Source organism: Panthera tigris, chromosome A1 (assembly GCF_018350195.1).
Source record: "Panthera tigris isolate Pti1 chromosome A1, P.tigris_Pti1_mat1.1, whole genome shotgun sequence".
NCBI classification, from domain to species: domain Eukaryota; kingdom Metazoa; phylum Chordata; class Mammalia; order Carnivora; family Felidae; genus Panthera; species Panthera tigris.
The window spans coordinates 109,419,864-109,441,001 of NC_056660.1; the positions used below are offsets into that span (position 1 = coordinate 109,419,864).

General features: G+C 37.9%; 1 protein-coding gene across 2 annotated transcripts in view; it reads left to right on the plus strand.

The window, feature by feature from the left end:
- HSPA4 (heat shock protein family A (Hsp70) member 4) overlaps positions 1 to 21,138 on the plus strand; it is a 44,907-nt gene that overhangs the window by 21,518 nt on the left and 2,251 nt on the right. For both annotated transcript variants that reach the window (XM_042983846.1, XM_042983852.1), the window contains 11 exons: positions 124 to 257; positions 2,249 to 2,493; positions 8,140 to 8,216; positions 9,871 to 10,022; positions 10,525 to 10,631; positions 11,069 to 11,202; positions 12,193 to 12,374; positions 13,295 to 13,384; positions 16,772 to 16,924; positions 18,062 to 18,187; positions 18,902 to 19,009. In XM_042983846.1, the coding sequence (XP_042839780.1) occupies positions 124 to 257; positions 2,249 to 2,493; positions 8,140 to 8,216; positions 9,871 to 10,022; positions 10,525 to 10,631; positions 11,069 to 11,202; positions 12,193 to 12,374; positions 13,295 to 13,384; positions 16,772 to 16,924; positions 18,062 to 18,187; positions 18,902 to 19,009 (1,508 nt within the window). The remainder of the gene's footprint in view (positions 1 to 123; positions 258 to 2,248; positions 2,494 to 8,139; positions 8,217 to 9,870; positions 10,023 to 10,524; positions 10,632 to 11,068; positions 11,203 to 12,192; positions 12,375 to 13,294; positions 13,385 to 16,771; positions 16,925 to 18,061; positions 18,188 to 18,901; positions 19,010 to 21,138) is intronic.

Here is a 21,138-nt window from a genome sequence, read left to right on the forward strand (position 1 = left end):
GAATTTGATTCTTTCTAAAATAGTATGTGTAGTCATACTATTTACTATATAAATTTTTTTTTTTACTTAATTGAATTTTAAATGTACTACTTAAATGATACATTGAATTTTTTTCTTATGTAGTTGCTCTTGCATATGGAATCTATAAGCAAGATCTTCCTGCCCTAGAAGAGAAACCAAGAAATGTAGTTTTCGTAGACATGGGGCATTCTTCTTATCAAGTTTCTGTATGTGCATTTAATAGAGGGAAACTTAAAGTAAGTATATTATTTTTGGAAAATGTGATTTCAAGTGTGTGATAATTAGGAATTTATGGGAGACAATTGAAAAAATATATTAAAGCGTTTTGTTTCATCAATGGAAGCTTAGTATGAATGATTTAAACTAGAAACTAGGTATGTAGGGATAGTGTAGAAGTTGTAATTTTTCAGGAGTTGGCGTAGTATGAAGCAGAGAGTGTAGACCTTGAGGAAGAAGCTCTTAAGATTTCTGATCCTTACTTATCTACAATGTGTGGAAAATAATACTTACCTTAGAGGCTTACTAGGATTCTTTAACATTGAGTCCCTTTGTGTATTTTACACTGAGGATTGAAGAGATGACAAAGGTATCCTCTTCTTGCTCTTAAGGTTTTGAATGTTCTGGGAAAAGAGTATAGGGACTGGAACTTGGATGGCCAAAAAGAAACCAGACTGAGAGAGATAGTCCAGATTTCTGGAAACCTTAGAGCTCTGGAGAGAGTTTTGTACACTGAGAAGTCTAGCAGTATCAAAGACAAAGAGGGCCAGAGAGTATCTGGTCAACATTTGAATTTGCTGGTATATGCTGCTTCCACAGTGGGATATAAAATCAGTTCTGCAGGTGATTTTATCTAGAATTTGCTTAAGAACCAAGGAGTTTTTGAGTGCATTATTTAATTATTAGGGTTGTGTATCAGGGTTGTTTGTGTCAAGGCCTAAATTGCATTTCTCCCTCAAATTTGGGGGTTGTTGGGGAGGGACTGACTGAAAATAAATGTTAAATTTGGGGCGTGTTGAGACTCTGTTACAGTCCTGTTATTTTGAAAACTAGACTTGGTTTCACTTAACATTCTGATTTATATTGTTTTTAGGCCTTTTTTTTTTTTTTTTTTTGTTAAATAAAAAGGAAAATCTTTGGGGTGGTTAGGAAATAACAGGTTCATGATTTTTACAGATATAAATAATGAACCAAGTATAATTATTAGTACTTAAACTTTTACTGACTAATAAATGGCTTTATTTCTAAAATACATTGTATACTTTCACCTTTTTGAACAGAAGCTACTGGCCATAATTTAGCTTTGGCTTTGGTTCATAGTGATGTGTATTAGTTATTGATTACCTGCCCTTTTTCCCCCTCCCTAATTATCCTTTATTGCTATTTGTCAGTTTTGGAGTTACAATTAAAATTTACTCATCATGAAAACATCCCCAAACTTGGAAAACATTTACATGAAAAGAAAAACATTCACAGTTGTACTACTCTGAACAGGTTGCTATATTTCATTTTAGTTTTTAGAAGAAAACAAAATTGTAATTAGACTATATTCAGTTCTGTGCCCTGTTTTTCTTTTTCTTCACAACATTTCCCCACAACATTTATCATTGAATAGATTGTTTTTATTGATTTTATTTTTTCCTCAAGGCTGTCATCTCTTATTTGGTCTGTCTTCTATTAGTGAATCTAACTAGATTTAGTTTGCTTCTAATCTGCTAAAGATTTGGGTAATGGATAACCAAAGCTATTGAAATTTCTACAAGTTGCTGTGAATTAAGCCTTTAGCATGTTTTTTGATAGTAAACTGCATAGAGCTAGGCCTTTGATATTAATCATAGTTCTATGATGGCAAGAAGACCAGAATTGCAGTGACATGTTACTGCATTTGGCTTTGGATATGTAATTTTAGTTTGCAGTCAGATTGGCCTAGTGGAAAGAGCTTGAATTTTGGAATTGAGGGAATTGAGGGGATTGGGTTTTGGGTTGTACTTCTGCCACTTACTAGCTTTGTGACCTGCAGATGATCTGATTCATCTGGGCCTGTAGCATCATCTGTAAATTGGGGATTACAGTGTCTTTTTTCACAATGTTTGTAACCGTGATTAAATGACATGTGCACATTACTTTGTTTCAAACTTAATGTGTCCCCTTGTTAATTTACCAGTTAAATATATATCATGATAAAAATTCAATTGATTGGTTAATTTTTGAATTATCTTTTTTTCCTAAGGTTCTGGCCACTGCATTTGACACAACACTGGGAGGCAGAAAATTTGATGAGGTGTTAGTAAATCACTTCTGTGAAGAATTTGGGAAGAAATACAAGCTAGACATAAAATCCAAAATTCGTGCATTATTACGACTGTCTCAGGAGTGTGAGAAACTGAAGAAATTGATGAGTGCAAATGCTTCAGACCTCCCTTTGAGCATCGAATGTTTTATGAATGATGTTGATGTATCTGGGACTATGAATAGGTAAACAGATCACTATTTTAATGTTAAACTCAACTGTGATTTTTTTCTCCACTTATATTAGCATTTATTTAGCTAATTGTTGAAATTACCGTGATTGTTGTAAGCTAACTTCTGTAGGTAAAAAGTAGAGACCATTCAGCATCCTGCGTTTTCTGAAGTTTGGATTTGATTATTCTAATAATTTAGACTAATCTCTTTTACCTCATTATTTCAGTAAGTTGGTAGCTCTTGACAGGTGCTGCTGCATGTATTATATGTGAGTTGCCAGTTTTCAAAAAATCAGGGCAAGGTGCTTTAATGCTGAATAATTCTGTATTTGATTTAGTCATTGATTCAGAAATTGGTGTTCTTGAGTAGTTGAGGGTCACTTGTGGGCAGCAGCTCTTTTTATACAGTGCTGCAAGAATTCTGTGTTACTGATGTTTCATGGCTATCCTCAGAAATACCCAGAATGTTACCGTTGTCTAGTTGGGTTGCTTGGATGATGAGTGGTAAGTTCTTTAGGACGTGAACTCTACTGATAGAAGTCAGGCATGGTTGATGGCTTGTTTGGGGAAAGTGTGGCCTCAATTATCCTCAAAAAATTGAGATCGAATTTGAATTAGATTTACTGCGCCTAGTAACCACATTTGTAATCACCTTTCCTCTCTACTTGAAAGTGATGGTTTTCATTTTTATTAAGCAGCATTGTGTGTGTATGTGTTGGGTGGTCTGGGGGGCAAAGGAGTACCAGGGTATCTTTCAGAAATTGTTAGTAGAATGTTTTCTGGTAATTAGAGCCAAGTAGACATTTGTAAGTGGTTTATACTTTCTAAAAACAGTTAATTAACCTGTGTGCTTTTTGTTTTCAACAGTTGTATTTTATGGACATCGAGTGCAAAGCTGTCATATTCTCTAGTTTATTGTCTTCATTTAGTCTGTAGTGCTCACCAGCAGTCTTTTTTTTTTTTTTTTTTTTTTTTTTTTAACTAATGAAACCAGATCATTTCTGCCATCTAGCATTTCTTCTGATTAACTTTTGATGGGGTAAAGTCCATGTAACGCTTTAAAATGAACAACTCTGTGCCATTTAGTACATTCACATTGTTGTGTGGTGACCACCTCTGTCTAGTGACAGAATGTTCTCATTGCCCCAAAATAAAACCTCATAGCCATTAAGCAGTTACTTCCCATCTTCCCTTGCCTCTCTTGTGTGGCAAACACTACTTTTTTTTTTTTTTTTTTTTTTAATCTCTATGGGTTTACCTATTCTGGGTGTTTCATGTAAATAGAAGTGTGCACTATGTGTTTTGCCATTTTTGTGTCTGACTTTAACACTGTGTTATCTGTGTTCATCATTCATGTTGTAGCAGGTATTGTTCTTCTATGCTTTTTATGGCAAATAGTATTTTGTTTGTATAGATAACATCACTTTTTTATCCTTTCATCACCTAATGGACCTTTGGGTTGTTTCTACCTTTTAGTTATCGTGAATGGTGCTTCTGTGACTGTTCATGAATACATGTTTGTTTGACTATCTTGTTTTCTGTTCTTTTGGGAATAAATGTAGGAGTGGAATTGCTGAGTCATATGGTAATTCTATGTTTAGTTTTTTGAGGAATTGCCAAACTATTTTCCTCAGCAGTTGGACCATTTTACATTCTCGCCAGCAGTGTACAAGGGTTTCAATTTCACCACATTGTTGCTGACGCTTGTTACTACTACTTTATGTTAATGTCTCTCCATCATTTGAGTTGTTGGAAGGATATTTCCCTGATGGGGTTCTAAAAAATAGCACATGTGAACTCTGATAAGTTCTTGACTGTTGATGACAGTTTTCCATGTCCACCGTTTGGTTGGATAGAACATAACCTTAGCTTCTGTTCTTTCCTTGATTATCTTAAATGGAATAATATTCTCCTTTGGCATATAGCATCGCTGTGGGATTATGACAGTGTACTTTTCAGTTACTTGTTCTTTTTGTTAGATGCCCCCCCCCCCCCCTTTAATTGATAATTTACAAATAATTTGGTTTTGTTGCTGGTGGTTTTTGATCTGTTTTTCCCAGGTATGCAGTGTGCATTTTCGGTATATAGTTTCATAGCTATTTAAATATGAGGGTTTTTTTTCTTGAATTACATCATTCAGTACTTGTTCTGTTCTTGTGCTTTGATTTTATTCTTTCAGAATTTAATTTTTTTTAGAATGAGAGTGTTGCATGAGCGGGGAGAAAGGCAGAGGAGGAGAGAGTCTTAAGCAGGCTCCATGCCAGCATGGAGCCTGATGTGGGGCTCAGTATGACCCTGAGATCATGATCTGAGCAGAAATCAAGAGATGAATGCTTAACCGACCGAGCCACCCTGGTGCTCTGGGTGAATTCTATAGTTATGTGAATTATTTTTCCAAACAAATTTTAAAAATCAAAAAGCCTCTACCATTGCTTTTGATATCTTTCTAGACTTCTCTCTGCACTTTTTTTTTTCATTGTTTTTATGTTGGATATTTTCAAGTATTCAACACAACAAAGAATTTTATAGTGAACATTCTTAAGCTGCCACTTGGGTTCTATTTATAACATTAACAGTACTTGTTTTGTCATGTACCTATTCATCTATTCATCCTTCTGTCTATCCACCAATTTGTTTTGGTGCATCTCAAAATAGTGCACATCTATCTGTATACTTATCCCCAAATACTAAAGTATGCATAGTAATCAGAAATCAGTGTTTTATAGTTTTTGGTTTTTTATTTAATGACACACTCAATTTTTAAATGTTCATTTGCTGAGTTTTGACAAGTGCACACATCTTTGTAACTAGTACCCTTATCATGAAATAGACCATCTTGGACAAGTTTCCTCAGGCCTTCATCCCCAGGGGCAGCCACTTAGGGGATTTTTCATTTTAGGGGCTCATGGATTACAATTCCCTGTTCTAGAACTTTTAAAGTGTTTTTTTTTTTTTTAATTTAAGATTTTTGAGTTTATTTATTTATTTATTAAAAAAATTTTTTTTTAACATTTTATTTATTTTTGAGACAGGGAGAGACAGAGCATGAACAGGGGAGGGTCAGAGAGAGGGAGACACAGAATCTGAAACAGGCTCCAGGCTCTGAGCTGTCAGCACAGAGCCCGACGCGGGGCTCGAACTCACGGACTGTGAGATCATGACCTGAGCTGAAGTTGGCCGCTTAACCGACTGAGCCACCCAGGCGCTCGAGTTTATTTATTTTGAGAGAGAGAGAGAGTGCCCATGTGTGAGCTGGGAAGGGACCTAGAGAGTGAAAGAGAGAGAATGAGAGAAAAGAATCCCAAGCAGTTTCAGGGAGGAGCTATACCTTATGATTGTGACATCGTGACCTGAACTGAAACCAAGAGTTGGACGCTTAACTCACTGAGCTATGCAGGCGCCCCTAGAACTTCTTATAAATGCAGTCATATAGTATGTAGTTTTGTGTAAGACTTCTTTTGCTTTGCATAAAACTTGAGTTTGACTTAGTTGTTGCATGTGTCATTTGTTCCTCGTGTGTGCTGACTAGTGTGCCATTATAGGGTTATTGTTATCTTGATGGACACTGGCTTTTCCCAGTTTTATTGCTATTAGGGAAAAAAACTCATAAAATTTTTTTTGGCGGGGCATGGGGCGCCTGGGTGGCTCAGTTGGTTGAGTGTCTGACTTTGGCTCAGGTCATGTTCTCACAGTTCATGAGTTCAAGCCCCATAGTGGGCTCACTGCTGTTAGAGTGGAGCCTGCTTTGGATCTTCTGTCTCCTTCTCTCTCTGCCTCTCCCCTGCTCATGCTCTCTCTCTCAGAGATAAATACAATATTAAAAACATAAAAAAATTATTTTTATGTTTATTTTTGAGAGAGAGAGAGTGTGGATGAGAGCCGGGAGGGGCAGAGAGAGAGGGAAGAGAGAATCCTATGCAGGCTCTGCACTGACAGTGAGGCTTCAACTCATGAACCATGACCTTAACCAGAATCAAGAGCTGGACTCTCAACTGCCTGAGCCACCCAGGCGCTCAGGAAAAAACTCATTTTAAACGGTCACCAACACGTAAGGGATTCAGTTGTTTTATGTCCTCATCAATATTGGCATAGGTGGTCTTAAATTTTGGCTCTTCTGGTGTGTTGTATATTCTGTACCTCAGAGATACAATTCATAAAAGTCATACTCTTAAAGTGTGTAATCAGTGGGTTTTAATACATTCACAAAATTTGTAGCCATTACCACAAGGAAGTTGTAGAATATTTTCATCATCTCATAAACCCTGGATGAGCTGTCAAGCTATTAAAAAACTTGGAGAAACCCTAAATGCATATTTCTAAACAAAAGAAGCCAGTTTGAGAAGGTTCCATGCTGTTTGATTTCAGGGGGAGTGAGCGATGAATAGGTGGAGCATAGGATTTTTAGGGCAGTGAAGCTATTCCATATGCCTTTATCAAGCTGGATACTTACCATCATACATTTGTCAAAGCCTATAGAACCCTAGTTTATATTACTATATGTGTCTGTATTGGGAAGGTATCATGCTAATGCAAGATGTTAATAGGAGAATTGTGGGGGGCTGGTGAGGGGTATGTGGGAATTCTCTGTACTTTCTGTATATTTCTCTGTAAACCTAAAACTGAAAGTGTTTGAAGGAAAAAAAAAAAAAAGGAAAAAAAGAAATTGTACCCATTTGCTGTCTTTCATCATCTGTTTCTCCTACTGCAGCCCTAGGCAGCTATTCTTCTGCTTTTTGGATTTGCCCACTCTGAACATTGCATACAAATGGAGTCCTATAATATGTTGTCTTCTTTTTTAAAAAAAATTTTTTTAAGGGCGCTGGGGTGGCTCACTTAAGCGTTTGACTTCTGCTCAGGTCATGATCTCACAGTTTGTGGGTTTGAGCCCTGCGTTGGGCTCTTTGCTGACAGCTGAGAGCCTGGAGCCTGCTTCAGATTCTGTGTCTCCCTTTCTCTGTCCCTCTCTCTCTCAAAAATAAAAAATTTTTAAATGTTTTTTAATTATTTTTGAGAGAGAGCGAGAGAGAGTGCTCAAGCGGGAGAGAGGCAGAGAGAGAGGGAAACAGAGGATCTGAAGCCGGCTCCGCGCTGTGAGTACAGAGCCCCATGTGGAGCTTGAACTCATGAAACGAACCGTGAGATCATGAACTGAGCCGAAATCGAGAGTTGGCTCTTAATCCACTGAGTCACCTGGGCGCCCCTAATATGTGTTCTTTTTTGATTGGCTTCTTTCACCTCACATAATTTTTTAAAAGTTTAATAACCATCTTTTAACCAATATTAGTCTCTGTTACTATATTCATTCCTTTTTATTCCTGAATACTGCTTGATGGACATTAGGTTTTTTTCTACTTTTTTGGCTGTTGTGAAGAATATTTATGTGCAATTTTTTGTGTGGACTTGTGTTTTCAGTTAGTTTGGTTGTATACCTGGAGTGGAATTGTTGGGTCATACGGTAACACTGTGTTTAACATTTTGAGGAATTGACAAATCCTTTGCCAAAGTAGCCACCATTTTGCATTCTCACCAGGAATATGTGAAGGGTCCAATTTCTTTACATTCTTGTCAATACTTTTTATTACCTACCTTTTGATTATAGCCATGTATTCCCCACATAAAAGTGGAATGTGATTTGAACCTATTGCTGTTTTTTTCATAGAGGCAAATTTCTGGAGATGTGCGATGATCTCTTAGCTAGAGTGGAGCCACCACTTCGTAGTGTTTTGGAACAGGCCAGTAAGTATTATTGTGACTGAGTTGTTTGTATAATTCAGGCTCTTTGGAAAATGTCATTTATAACTTTTTGTTAAAGTTATATACATTTTCATTGTATGAACTGCTTTATTGCTGCATGAAGCTTCTTATCTATATTTTTCCTCTGGAGCACCCCAGCCCCACCCTTTTGATCATATTGTCCAGTGAAATCTAATAATTTTCTCGAGTTAATTCAGACTCACAGATGGATATAAGCATCTCATTTATTGGTAAAAATTGTCTTTTGCATTGCTGCTTATTCTAGTCTTAAAGCCTTTTCTGTCAGTGAATCTTTTGCTGACTGAGAAATACAGCAAAGGGAGGATGTGATAACCACATAGCTATTTTAACAGGATGCTTTAATTTTATCTCTAGCTAAAAGTAGAAGTTTGATTTAGGAATGTATCCTTAATTTTTCTAAAACCTTCAACATACTTTTATTTGGAACCCACTGTTGTGTTGGTTGCTGAGTATTTCAGTGTGTTGAGATATACTGTCATCTTGACAAAGGCCCAGCTCTTAAATCAGAGTGACTATGGCACACTGGCATGTACTTTTCCATACTGGGATATCCATTTCTTTAAATAGCCCTTCTCAACATATCGTCAGTATTTGTTGCATAAAATGTGGTGTTAGTATTTTATGAATGACTGAAGACGTTTGATGTGCACCTTCTTTACTTCTTTTATAAGGAGGCCGTACCTGTATTATTAATGTTCTAGATGGAATATTCAGGTGGCTAGACGTGCTTTGAATGCTTTTTCTTTCATGCCACATCAGGATCACTCAGTATTTCAAGGCTCTCTTATATTTCCTTTGGCTAGGTTAAGTATTGGTGTTTAAACAATTCTTTGGTACTGTTTCAGAGATTACAGGGCCTGTACACTGCAGGGCATTGAGTATTCCTGGCACTCACCTCTTAAGTCCCAGTATTGTGCCACACTGTCCTTGTTATTTTGTGCATTAAAACATAACCTACTTGGGTTACCTGGGTGGCTCAGGAGGTTAAGCGCCCAACTTTGGCTCAGGTCATGATCTCACAGTTCACAGGTTCCAGCCCCACATCAGGCTCTGTGCTGGCTGGCTGTGCAGGCTGAGCCTGCTTGGAATCCCCCCCCCCCACCCCTGCCCCCCAGAGAGAAAGAGAGAGAGAGAGAGAGAGACAGAGAGAGAGAGAGAGACAGAGAGACTGTGTGTGTATGTATGTATGTATATGTATGTATGGGTAGTGGTGGTGGTGGCTGTGGGGTGAAGGAGTGGTGCGGTTTTGTTACGTTTTAAGTTACTTTGTGTTAAGATGTTACATTGCTCTTTTATTTCAATGCAAAGTACTAATTTATTTTTATTTTTTTTAATTAAAAAATTTTTTAAAGATTTTTTTATTTGAGAGAGAGAGAGAGAGGATGCATGTGATACATATATGTGTGTGGGAGGGGCAGAAGGAGGGAGAGAGAGAATCCTAAGCAGGCTCTATGCTGTCGGTGCAGAGCCCGTCATGGGGCTTAGTCTCACAAATTGTGCGATCATGACCTGAGCTGAAATCAAGAGTCAGACGCTTAACTGACTGAGCCACCCTGCTGCCCCGTAAAGTACTAAAGATTGTTTTAATCTAAATCTTCTAATCATCTTAAAATAGAGTTAAAGAAAGAAGATATTTATGCAGTGGAGATAGTTGGTGGTGCGACACGAATCCCTGCAGTGAAAGAGAAGATCAGCAAATTTTTTGGAAAAGAACTTAGTACAACATTAAATGCTGATGAAGCGGTCACTCGAGGCTGTGCGTTGCAGGTGAGCTTTCTTTCATAGGTAGTCAGCCATTTATAGGTTATTGTTCCCAGATGGCTTTGCTTTTCTGTATTCACTAATAATCTGAGGTCACCTCAGGATGATCTGTAGGTGTAAGGTTCTGAAATTTTAGTTTTTAAAATGGATATCACAGGTGGTATTGATAAATGGAATTGTACCCTGTAATACACAGTAAGATAAATTAATTTATTAGAAGCATATGTAAGCCTGAGATATTATGAGAATTTGGCATACTAATCGTCTATATATGAGGTAATCTTCTACATCAGTTAAGTAAAGGTTTAAGTTAATGGGAAAATGGTAAGTAACGGCTGGAAGATAATTCGACAAATGATAACAAGTTTTTAAAACCACTTAGACATCATTAAATAATGTAAATACTTAAAAACCATTGATGGTTTTTTGAAGTTATTATTTATACATCTCATAATAGTTCATAATGTCTGTACTTGTCATATGGAATTTTTAAAAATTATTATTCTAGTGTGCAATCTTATCGCCTGCTTTCAAAGTCAGAGAATTTTCTATAACTGATGTAGTACCATATCCAATATCTCTGAGATGGAATTCTCCAGCTGAAGAAGGGTCAAGGTAATAACACTTATTATTTTTATATTTAAAGTTAACTTAGTATTAGGTCTGAGTAAAATATTACCCTCTGTTTCACCTTTTACAAATCCGTAACGTTTTGTCACAGTGCATGAAGCAGAGTGATGCCTTACTTTAGTCTTGAGAATAAATTTGTGTCCTTATTTAGTTTCCTGTTGATCCGACTGAAATAATTGAAGCCTTTAATGTGCTTATTGAAGTATATTCCTTTTCTTAAAATTGATTTTATACGTATGTATAGATACACATGTCGGTTTTTTATTGTCCTTGGAAGCTCTTCTATCCTGGAAATGATGCCAGATGAGAGAGCAAGAGAAGAGTAACTAGAGCCATGCTATAATTACTAACATAGCGGACATTGGTAAAAGTGTTCAGGAATATCTTAAATTGGTGTGTTTTTGTCTTTTTCCTTTATGTAGTGACTGTGAAGTCTTTACAAAAAATCATGCTGCTCCTTTCTCTAAAGTACTCACCTTTTATAGAAAGGAACCTTTCACTCTTGAGGCCTATTATAGCTCTCCGCAGGATTTGCCCTATCCAGATCCTGCTATAGGTAAGTAGAGTTGGGAATTAAAAAAAAAAAAAAAAAAAAAGTACTTGGGAGAACTGGGATAGCAGAGCAAATACAATATTCTGAAGTTTAGTTCATACACAAAAAACCTTTGCCAGTCTTTTTACCAGTTCAGTACTAGCAGGATGGTTATTATTTAATTTGGTCTCCTATTATGTGGGCAGTTATTTCTTGGTTAACGAACATAGTGGGTATACCTTGCACATAATATTCCTAGGTACTGAAAAAGAGTTAAATTCAGTTTTGACCATAACACAGAGTTATACACAGAAAATCATTAGGAAATTGTTATATCAGTACCCTAGGTCATGGATCCATGTTGGTTAGAGTCTTCATAGACTCTCAGAAACTCTTACAATCTGGAAATAATACCAGGTAAAGAGAGAGAAATTAGAGTTACATGATAATTACAGACTTAGAATGCATGAGTCAAGTATAGGAATACCATGAATGATACTTAGAAGCTATGGGAAAGGTAATCTCTGTTTTCCTCATTTATAAACTGGAATAAGAATGATCATTCATATTTTGCAGAGGTTTGTGAATTATAAAACTTAAGTAAAACTCTGGTATACTAACTCCGTATATGGCAATTTTTTGGTAAATGACAGAAGCAGTATGGAATCCCTGGGTTTGTTTTTTTTTTTCAGTAGTGGAGAAGGTGACATTGGTTTAGGAACTTATTTGGCAGTGGCATATAAAGATGAATTGTAGTAAGGGACCAATGGTAAGGGAATGTTTGGAGGGTTAGGAGACGTTTGAATCCTTAATTAGGACAAGGTACTAAGAGTTCGACTATTTGTGAAAGAAGAAGGAGAAATCTGATGATCATGTAAGCTTGTAAGAGTATTTGAAGCATCATGTTACTGACTTACACTGGGAAATGGGCATAACCTGGCGATATAGGCATATATTCATGTTTGAATTCGTCCTCTCAGGTCATATTTTCTCTTTTGTCTCATATGTCCCTAGCTCAGTTTTTAGTTCAGAAAGTCACTCCTCAGTCTGATGGCTCCAGTTCAAAAGTGAAAGTCAAGGTGCGAGTAAATGTCCATGGCATCTTCAGTGTGTCTAGTGCATCTCTAGTGGAAGTGCTCAAGTTTGAGGAAAATGAGGAACCAATGGAAACAGATCAGAATGCAAAGGAGGAAGAGGTAATTTGGATGTTTTATACCAGAGGTGACTTGGCTAGAAATTCTAGCAAATTTACTGGGTGGCAAGGGAGGAACTTTGTGACAGAGTGCTGAGGGTGAGTTTGCACGTGTCCCCTTATTCAAGCAGATACGTCTTTATACAATCTTTCAGTTATTTTTGATTCTGATTACTGAAGAATGCTTGGAGTCTCAGTTATTTTCACAAGTAGATTGTATTCTCATTGGAATCATGGACTGGGCCTCATCCTTCTTGTGCATCAAAATCAAGGCTTTATGAAACTACTGAGTCTCCAGAGATTTTATTGAGTTGGTCTGGATTAAGGCCCAGGTATCAGTTGTAGAAGCCTCCGAGGTCATTTTAATGTGCTGCAGGCATTGAGAGCCAAGAATTGAGGTCTCCACAAACTTTACTTTATCATTATTGTCAGCCTTTGTTCTTTTAACAGAATTCTGAAGGTGTTCAGCTCCCCTAATACATGCAGTGGTTGTACTTGGGAGGATGAAAAGACTAATTTAAAAACTTGAAAGTCTCCAGACTTTTGAGAGAAATTTACTCATGAGGAAGCTGGAAGAAACTCCTTTCTCTTCAGAAACGTCTGTTAAATATTGCCACACTGCATCAGATGAGTTTACAAAGTAGTAAAGTACACTGCTGTGGTTTATAGAGTAGTTCCACAGCCACCCTGGTTTACATAACAACTGTTACTCCCTTGTGCAGATGTATGAACTGAGATCCAGAGAGGAAGACTTCCCTATTAGAGATAACATATGTCATAGCTGGAATTGGAGTCTAGGTATTCTGAGTGCTGATAATTGAGCAGGAATTATCTACCATGTGATTTTGCCTCTGTGTTAGGAGGGTTGCTTATTCTTTCATTAGTGTTTCCTAGTTTCGGGATTTGATATGACCTGTTTTCCAGAAGATGCAAGTGGATCAGGAGGAACCACATGCTGAAGAGCAGCAGCAGCACACGCCAGCAGAGAATAAGGCAGAGTCTGAAGAAATGGAGGTATAAGTTGTGTGTGTGTGTGTGTGTGTGTGTGTGTAATTATTTTTTTTTGAGAGAGAGAGACGGAGGGCATCAGTGGGGGAGGGGCAGAGAAAGGGTGAGAGAATCCCAAGCAGGTTCCATGGTGTCGGCATGGAGCCCAGCATGGCACTTGTTCGCACAAACTGCAAGATCATGACCTGAGCCGAAATCAAGAGTCAGGTGTTCAACCTACCCAGGTGCCCCATAGTTGTGTTTGTGAATGTGATTTGTAATCTCTTCACATCGATGGTTTGGCTGAGATAGTGCATCTTCGAAGGTAGTTACGCATCTGACCCTTGAATAATGCGCAGGTTAAGGATCCTGACCCCTATGCAGTAAAAAGCCTGTGTATAATGTCTGGCTCCCCCAAAAGTTGACTAGTGGCCTACTGTTGACCAGAAGCCCTACTAGTCACAAAATAAGTAGTTGATTAACTCCTTTTGTATGTTACATGTATTAAATATTGTATTCTTACAAGAAGATAAGCTAGAGAAAAAATGTTACTAAGAAAATCATAAAGCAGAGACCATGCACTTGGAGTACTGTACTGTTTCAAAAAGAAATCCATATATGCATGGACCTGTGTGGTTCAAACCTGTATTATTCAAGGGTCAGCTGTGTTAGGAATTCTCCATGTATTTGAAACTTTTCAGCAAGATTTTATAGTGTGTTTGAAAAGTGTTTGGCTAGAACATTGAACTGTAGTCCATGGTATGTGGGAAGAATGTACTCAAAAACTAGTTTTGCTAGGTTGTGATTGGTTCTTGTTGGTTTCTGAATGGCTGTTGCTGTTAGTCATCCTACCTATAATTTATTTTTTACTGATAAATGGGACATAATTTTTTCAAATTTTGTTATCTCTCTGACACTTGTCTTTTGTCTAAAGATAGTGTTTTAAATAATAAGGTATATCCTAACTACTTATTTGAAAATATATATGTAACACTGTTGAATCCTTCACGATCCTATTTTTTTTTATTTATTATTTTTTTAAATTATTCTTGAGAGAGTGAGAATGCGCCCATGTGCGTGGTGGGGGTGGGTGTGGTGCAGGTAGAGAGAGAGGGAGAGAGAGGATCCCACAACAGCTGTCAGCATGGAGCCTGACTTGAGGCTTGATCTCATGAACCACAAGATCACGACCTGAGTGAGCCCAAATCCGGAGTCGGACACTTAACTGACTGAGCCGCCCAGGTGCCCCTGTGATCCTGTTCTTTAACTTGGTGACGTCCAAGTTTTCATGTTTAAATTTGTTGTCAGTATTGAAAACGTGTTTTCTTTCAACTTAGGATATTGCAATGTGTAGTCTAACCTTTGTAAGGTATTTCTGATTGTTTGGCAGAACCTGTAGATGGCTTAAGTCTGTAAACTCATTTTTTTTTTTTTAAGTTTTTGTTTTTAAGTTTATTTCTGAGAGAGAGAGAGAGCAGGGGAGGGGCAGAGAGAGAGGGAGACAGAATTCCAAGCAGGCTCTGTACTGTCAGCACAGAGCCTGATGTGGAGCTCGGACTCACAGAACTGTGAGATCATGACTAGAGCTGAAACCAAGTCATGATCTGAATTGCTGAATTGACTGGGCCCCCAGGCGGTGCTGTTAACTCATTTTCACATCTGCTTATTAGTATATTTGAAATTATTGTGAGTGTGCAAATCATAAAAAAGAATAATGGTCAGAGGAAGTGGAAAAGCCTACTTATAGGCCTTTTCCAAGGTAGAAAACCATTCATGGTGAGTGGTTGAGGGCAACAGTCTGAGGGAGTAGTACTTTGTGTGTATATGGAGAACTGTCGAGGAGAAAGGAAAGGTGCTCTGTCTCTTCCCCTCCTAGTGCTGTGGAGCTGTGGGAAATTTCAGTGGGCTGGTTAGGCTTCTTCGTTGACGTGGCTTGAGAACTGACACCTTTCCTAGTATGAAATTAAATGCAAATGATAAATTTTAGAAACTGACTTAACTTGGATAGGAGGTGGGGGAAATGGCTTTGAAATTGTGCCTTGTATCATACAGCAAATTGAATTCCAGATAAGTTAGGTAGTTAAAAAAAACAACAAAACAACAAATGAATATTTTTCCAGTCTTTGGATCAGGGAGGGCTTTGAAAGCATGAAAGCAATGAAAGTTATCCCAAAGGAAAAAAAGGGATACATTTAACAATAAAGACTTATATAGATATATGGACAAATAATACAAAGTTAAAGCGGAAAAAGTCAGTTGAGGGAAAAAAATCACTAAAATGCTAAGAGATGTTGGTTGATAAATGCCAAGGGAATATGAAGAAATAGGTAAGTGTGTGAGATAAGGTTATTTTTTTTAATAAAGTGTATTTATTTTGAGAGAGAGAGAGAGAGCAAGAGCGCTCATGTGCAAGTGGGAGAGGAGCAGAGAAAGAGGGAGCAAGAGAGAATCCCAAGCAGGCTCTGCATTGACAGCATGGAAATATGAGGTTTGAATTCACAAGCCAGGAGTGAGATCATGACCTGAGCTGAAATCAAGACTCGGATACCTAACTGAGCCATCCAGGCACACCAAGGTTATTGACCCAAAGAAAATCATAGATAATGGTAAACAAATTCTTGTTTGTGGCGAGGGTGTGGTGGATGGATTGTCTGATTCTTTGTGAGAATGTAAATTGGTATAGACTATCTGGAAATCATATTGGTAATAGGTTTCTGAACCATAAATTCATATCTTTCCCTAATATCATATCCAAATCTGTATGTTTAGATAAGATTGGAAGAAAATTGGAGAAGATTTAATAGTGATTATGTGTTGGGACGTCTGGCTGGCCCAGTCGGTTAAGTGTCCGACTTTGACTAAAGTCATTATCTCACAGCTCTTGGGTTTGAGCCTTGCGTCGGGCTGTATGCTGACAGCTCTGAGTCTGGAGCCTGCTTAGGAGACTGTGTCTCCCTTGCCCTCCGCCCCCCCCCCCCACTTGTGCTCTGTCTCTCAAAAATAAAGAAAACATTAAAACATTAAAAAAAGTTGTGATTATGTGTTGATTGTGGGATTATGGGAGGTTTTGTGTGTGTTTACGCAGTGCGGCAGTATTCGGTATATTTACCTTGTGATGTAGCCAGTCTTCTAAACGTTTTCATCTTGCTGTTTGGAAACTCTGTGCCTATTAAACAGCAACTCCCCATTCCCACATGTCCCGTACCCCCAGCCCCTGGCACCCACCATTACTTCTGTGGCTGTGGATTTGACTACTCACAGTATTTATATTTTTAACTTTGCAGATACTATAAGAAGTAGCCCCAGGTTATTGAGATTAGAATACAAAGTGATAAAAAAGCAAAAAGAACTCTTGAAATGGAAGTTTAAGGTGGCCCATATATGTTTGTTAATAGTGATTTCTTGTTATTTTAGACCTCTCAAGCTGGATCAAAAGACAAAAAGATGGACCAACCACCCCAAGCCAAGAAGGCAAAAGTGAAGACCAGTACTGTGGACCTGCCCATTGAGAATCAGCTGTTATGGCAGATAGACAGAGAGATGCTCAACTTGTACATTGAAAATGAGGTGGTTATTTCCAGCCTCTTAGAACATTCAGCTAACTGATGAATATGGCCGTAGAGCTCAAACTCTTTGTCTAGTGACCTTTATGGGGCTTGAGGCAGCAATTTTAGGTTTTTGGGTAATACAAGGGCAAATCCCATGTAATGTCAAAATTCTTTTACGGTTATATGTCTATATTGCTAGAAGCTGTGTTACGAGATCTTTAACATTACGTCTTTGATTTAATGGTGGTATTGTTCATGTTCAGGTGTGTGAGTGTGTTTGTTCACTTGGGAGCTTGGCATGTTTGATGAGGTGGGTCATGGAAGTTGATGGTAGTAGAAATCAAAGCATCAGTGGTAGTGCTATTTTGTTCATTAGTTCCTTTCCCTACTGCTAGTCAATACTGAACTCTTGTTATGGTGAGTGATGCAAGGTTTGGGACCCTGCAGCACAAATTATTGAATGAATTGTCTGCTGTTAGTTTTTTTTTTTTTTTTTTTTTTTTTTTTTAAATATCATGTATCCCTTGGATCTTAGATTTGTTTTATAGACTTATAGCATTTACACTGTGTGAATGATTTGATGTTTTTCTTTGGTATTGTGTAGTAATACTGCAGAGTATACCACCTTGTGACATTGAGCTGATAGTTTCTTAAAGTTCACTTGTCTTAAATTCTCTTCCTTATTTTTGCTTTTGAGTTTCTAAATATTGATAATTTCTATTTATTTTTTATTATAAAAAAATTTTTTTTAACTTTTACTCAGTTTTCAGAGATAAGAATGTGAGCAGGTTAAGGGCAGAGAGGGAGAAGGAGACACAATCTGAATGAAGCAGGTTCCAGACTCCGAGCTGTCAGCACAGAGCCCGACACAGGGCTCGAACTCAGGAGCTGGGAGATCATGACCTGAGCTGAAGTCAGATGCTTAACTGACTGAGCCACCCAGGCGCCCCTATTTTTTTTCTAAGCACACCTACAAAACTCAGAGTTGATCTTCATAATTTATTGAGGACTAATATTTCCACTTCTCATTCATGGATGATTTGCAGAGCTAAGAGGATTTGGGGAAGAAGGATTCTCTCCTTGTAGGACGACATTAGTTAACATTTAAGAGGACCTCGTCTCAGCTGTCTGAATATCTAATGTGTACTTTTCTCAGGGTAAGATGATCATGCAGGATAAACTAGAGAAAGAGAGAAATGATGCCAAGAACGCTGTGGAAGAGTATGTGTACGAGATGAGGGACAAGCTTAGCGGCGAGTATGAGAAGTTTGTGAGTGAAGCTGTAAGTATGTGCCTGCCTATTCCATGTTTTCTGGGAGTGGCCTCAGCTGTATTAGGTAGAAAGGGAGCTGGCATCTGTAGGTATATGTTCAAATGATTAAAATGTGCTTTTCTGGGGGAAAAGTGTTGTATTTTTTTAGTGCAATGATTCCTAAAGGCTAGTCTTCATCATTTTTTGTTTGTTTTTATTGCATCACTTTTTGATACATTTGCATGCTATTATTTACCTTGTATTTAAAAAACATCAGCTCACTTTTCTTTGAGGTTTACTGTTATTTTATTTCACTTTTAAAAAATTGAGGCGTAATTGATACATAAACATTATGTTAGTTTCAGGAGTACAACATAGTGACATGTGCAAACCTGAAATGATGACCGTAAGTCTAGTTAAACATCTGTCACTACACATAGTTACAAAAGTTTTTTTAAGATTTTATTTTTTTATAGCTTACATATTTTCAAATGCTTTTTGTATTTCTGAAAATTTCAAACATCCAAATGTGTCCAAATTTTTAAACCTATCCCTTATGTACCAGAGAGAATTATAAAACTGTCTGCAGGTAACAAGCAAAATAATACTGCCAGTCTTGTTGTCTGTGTCTCCCTACTCCCCCCATATTTTAAAGGGAATTCAGATGCTGTAGTCTGTGCTTCTGACTTCACTGGCCAGTTGACTAATTTTTGTCATCACTAATTATATTTTATTCATCTTTAGGATCGTAACAGTTTTACCTTGAAATTAGAAGATACTGAAAACTGGTTGTATGAGGATGGAGAAGACCAGCCAAAGCAAGTTTATGTTGATAAATTGGCAGAATTAAAAGTAAGTGATTTTGGGGGGGCTGGGGAGAGAGAGACAGAGACAGACAGACACCCAGGTGCTCCAGAGCATGCGACTCTTGATCTTGGGAGTTGTGAGTTCATTCCCCATGTTGGACCTAGTGCTTCCTTTTTTTTCTTTCATTTTTAAATTAAAAAAAAAAAAAAAAATTTTTTTTTTTAGCATTCATTTTTGAGGGACAAAGTATGAGTGGGGGAGGGGCAGAGAGAGAGGGAGACACAGACTCTGCAGCAGGCTCCAGGCCCTGAGCTGTCAGCACAGATACTGATGCGGGGCTTGAGGTCAAGAACCATGAGATAGTGACCTGAGCCGAAGTTGGATGCCTAACCGACTGAGCCACCTAGGTGCCCCCGTTATCTTTGTTTTAGAACCTTGTAGTAACAAAATTATTTTTCTGAAAATGGAGTTTAGCCTTAAAATGTTTCACTGAAGGAGATTGCATTCTTGATACAGAGGTGGAAAACCTAGCAAAACCTGTCCTAAAGGCCACTGTAATGCAATTGGGGGAGGGTTGTTATGTAACTTTTTTTTTTTTAAAGTTTTATTTGTATTTATTTTGAGAAAGAGAGAGTGCGAGTCGGGTGGGGGTACAGAGACAGAGAGGGAGAGAGAGAATCTTAAGGAGGCCCCATGCTGCCAGCACAGAGTCCAATGTGGGGCTTGAACTCATGAAGCTGCGAGATCATGATCTGAGCTGAAACCAAGAATCGGATGCTTAACCGACTGAGCCACCCGGGAGCCCCATATAGCTTTGATTTTCAGTAAAGCAAAAACATCTGGTTTTGTATTAAAGAATCTGATCATTAAACTTAGGGTTGAAAGCACAAAAAAATGAAGGGGCTGAAAAAGTTCAGTTGGGAGAATGTTAGGGTGAAGATCTAAAGGCCCTTGGATCATTCCTGGTACACTGAATGTTTTAGTGCATGTCCAGGGTCATTGCCTTTTCTGTGAGTTAAGGGCTGCAAATGAATGAAGTGACTGTGTTTGAATAAAACTTTATTTAAAAAAAAAATAACAAAAAATGATCTAAGGTTGAGGCCTTTGTTTGCAAAAGGATGCAAATGCACAAGAAGAACTTTTCACCTTTCTGTGGATTACTTTGTTGTCAAACTGGGCCATTGTGACTCCCTTCTGAAATGGAATTGCTCAAGGACAGTGCCTTCAAATTTCCTGTCATTCTGGAAGGATACTAAGAGCTTCCAGAGAGATCCTTCAGATTGAGTTTTTTTGTTTTAGTTTTTATTATGGGCGATGTTCAAACACAGTAAAGTAGAACAGTAGTTTCAACTTTTGTCAGTTGATGACCAATTTTGTTTCATTTTTGCTCCCTTCCACTCCTAGGTATTTGATGAAAGTCTTTTGTGTTGTATTTAATCTGAAAATACTTCAGTATGTATTTAAAAGAAAATGCAACATTAAACTATGTATCATTATTACATTAAAAAATTCTTTCGTATCCCCCCCTACCACCCCCATCCCCTTTTTTAATGTTTATTTAGTTTGAGAGAGAGTGAGCAGGGTAGGGGGGGAGAGGGAGAGGGAGACAGAGAATCCTAAGCAGGTACCATCCTGGCAGTGCAGAGCCTGATGTGGGGGTTGAACTCAAAAACTGTGAAATCATGACCTTAGCCGAAACCAAGAGTCAGATGCTTAACTGGCCGAGCCGCTCAGGCTCCCCTTTATTTTTTTATTTTTTAATTAAAAAATTTTTTTAAATGTTTATTTTTGAGAGGGGGTGGGTAGGGGAGGGACAGAGAGAGAGGGAGACACAGAATACGAACCAGGCTCCAGGCTCTGGGCTGTCAACACAGAGCCCAATGTGGGGCTCAAACCCACAAACTGTGGGACCATAATCTGAGCTGAAGTCGGATGCTTAACCAACTGAGCCACCAGGCGCTCCTTTAATACCACTTTAATGTTACTGTGTATTTAGTTTTCAAATTCCAGTTGTTTTATAAAGTATTTTTTAGTTAGTTTGACTCAGGAACCTCATAAGGACCATACATGCTCCTTTGTCTCCTCAGTTATCTTTCTGCCCCCTTAGTAAACAAAACAAAACAAGACAAAAAAACTAGAAAATCTGATCTAGTTTTGTTTGCTTTTCTGCTTAT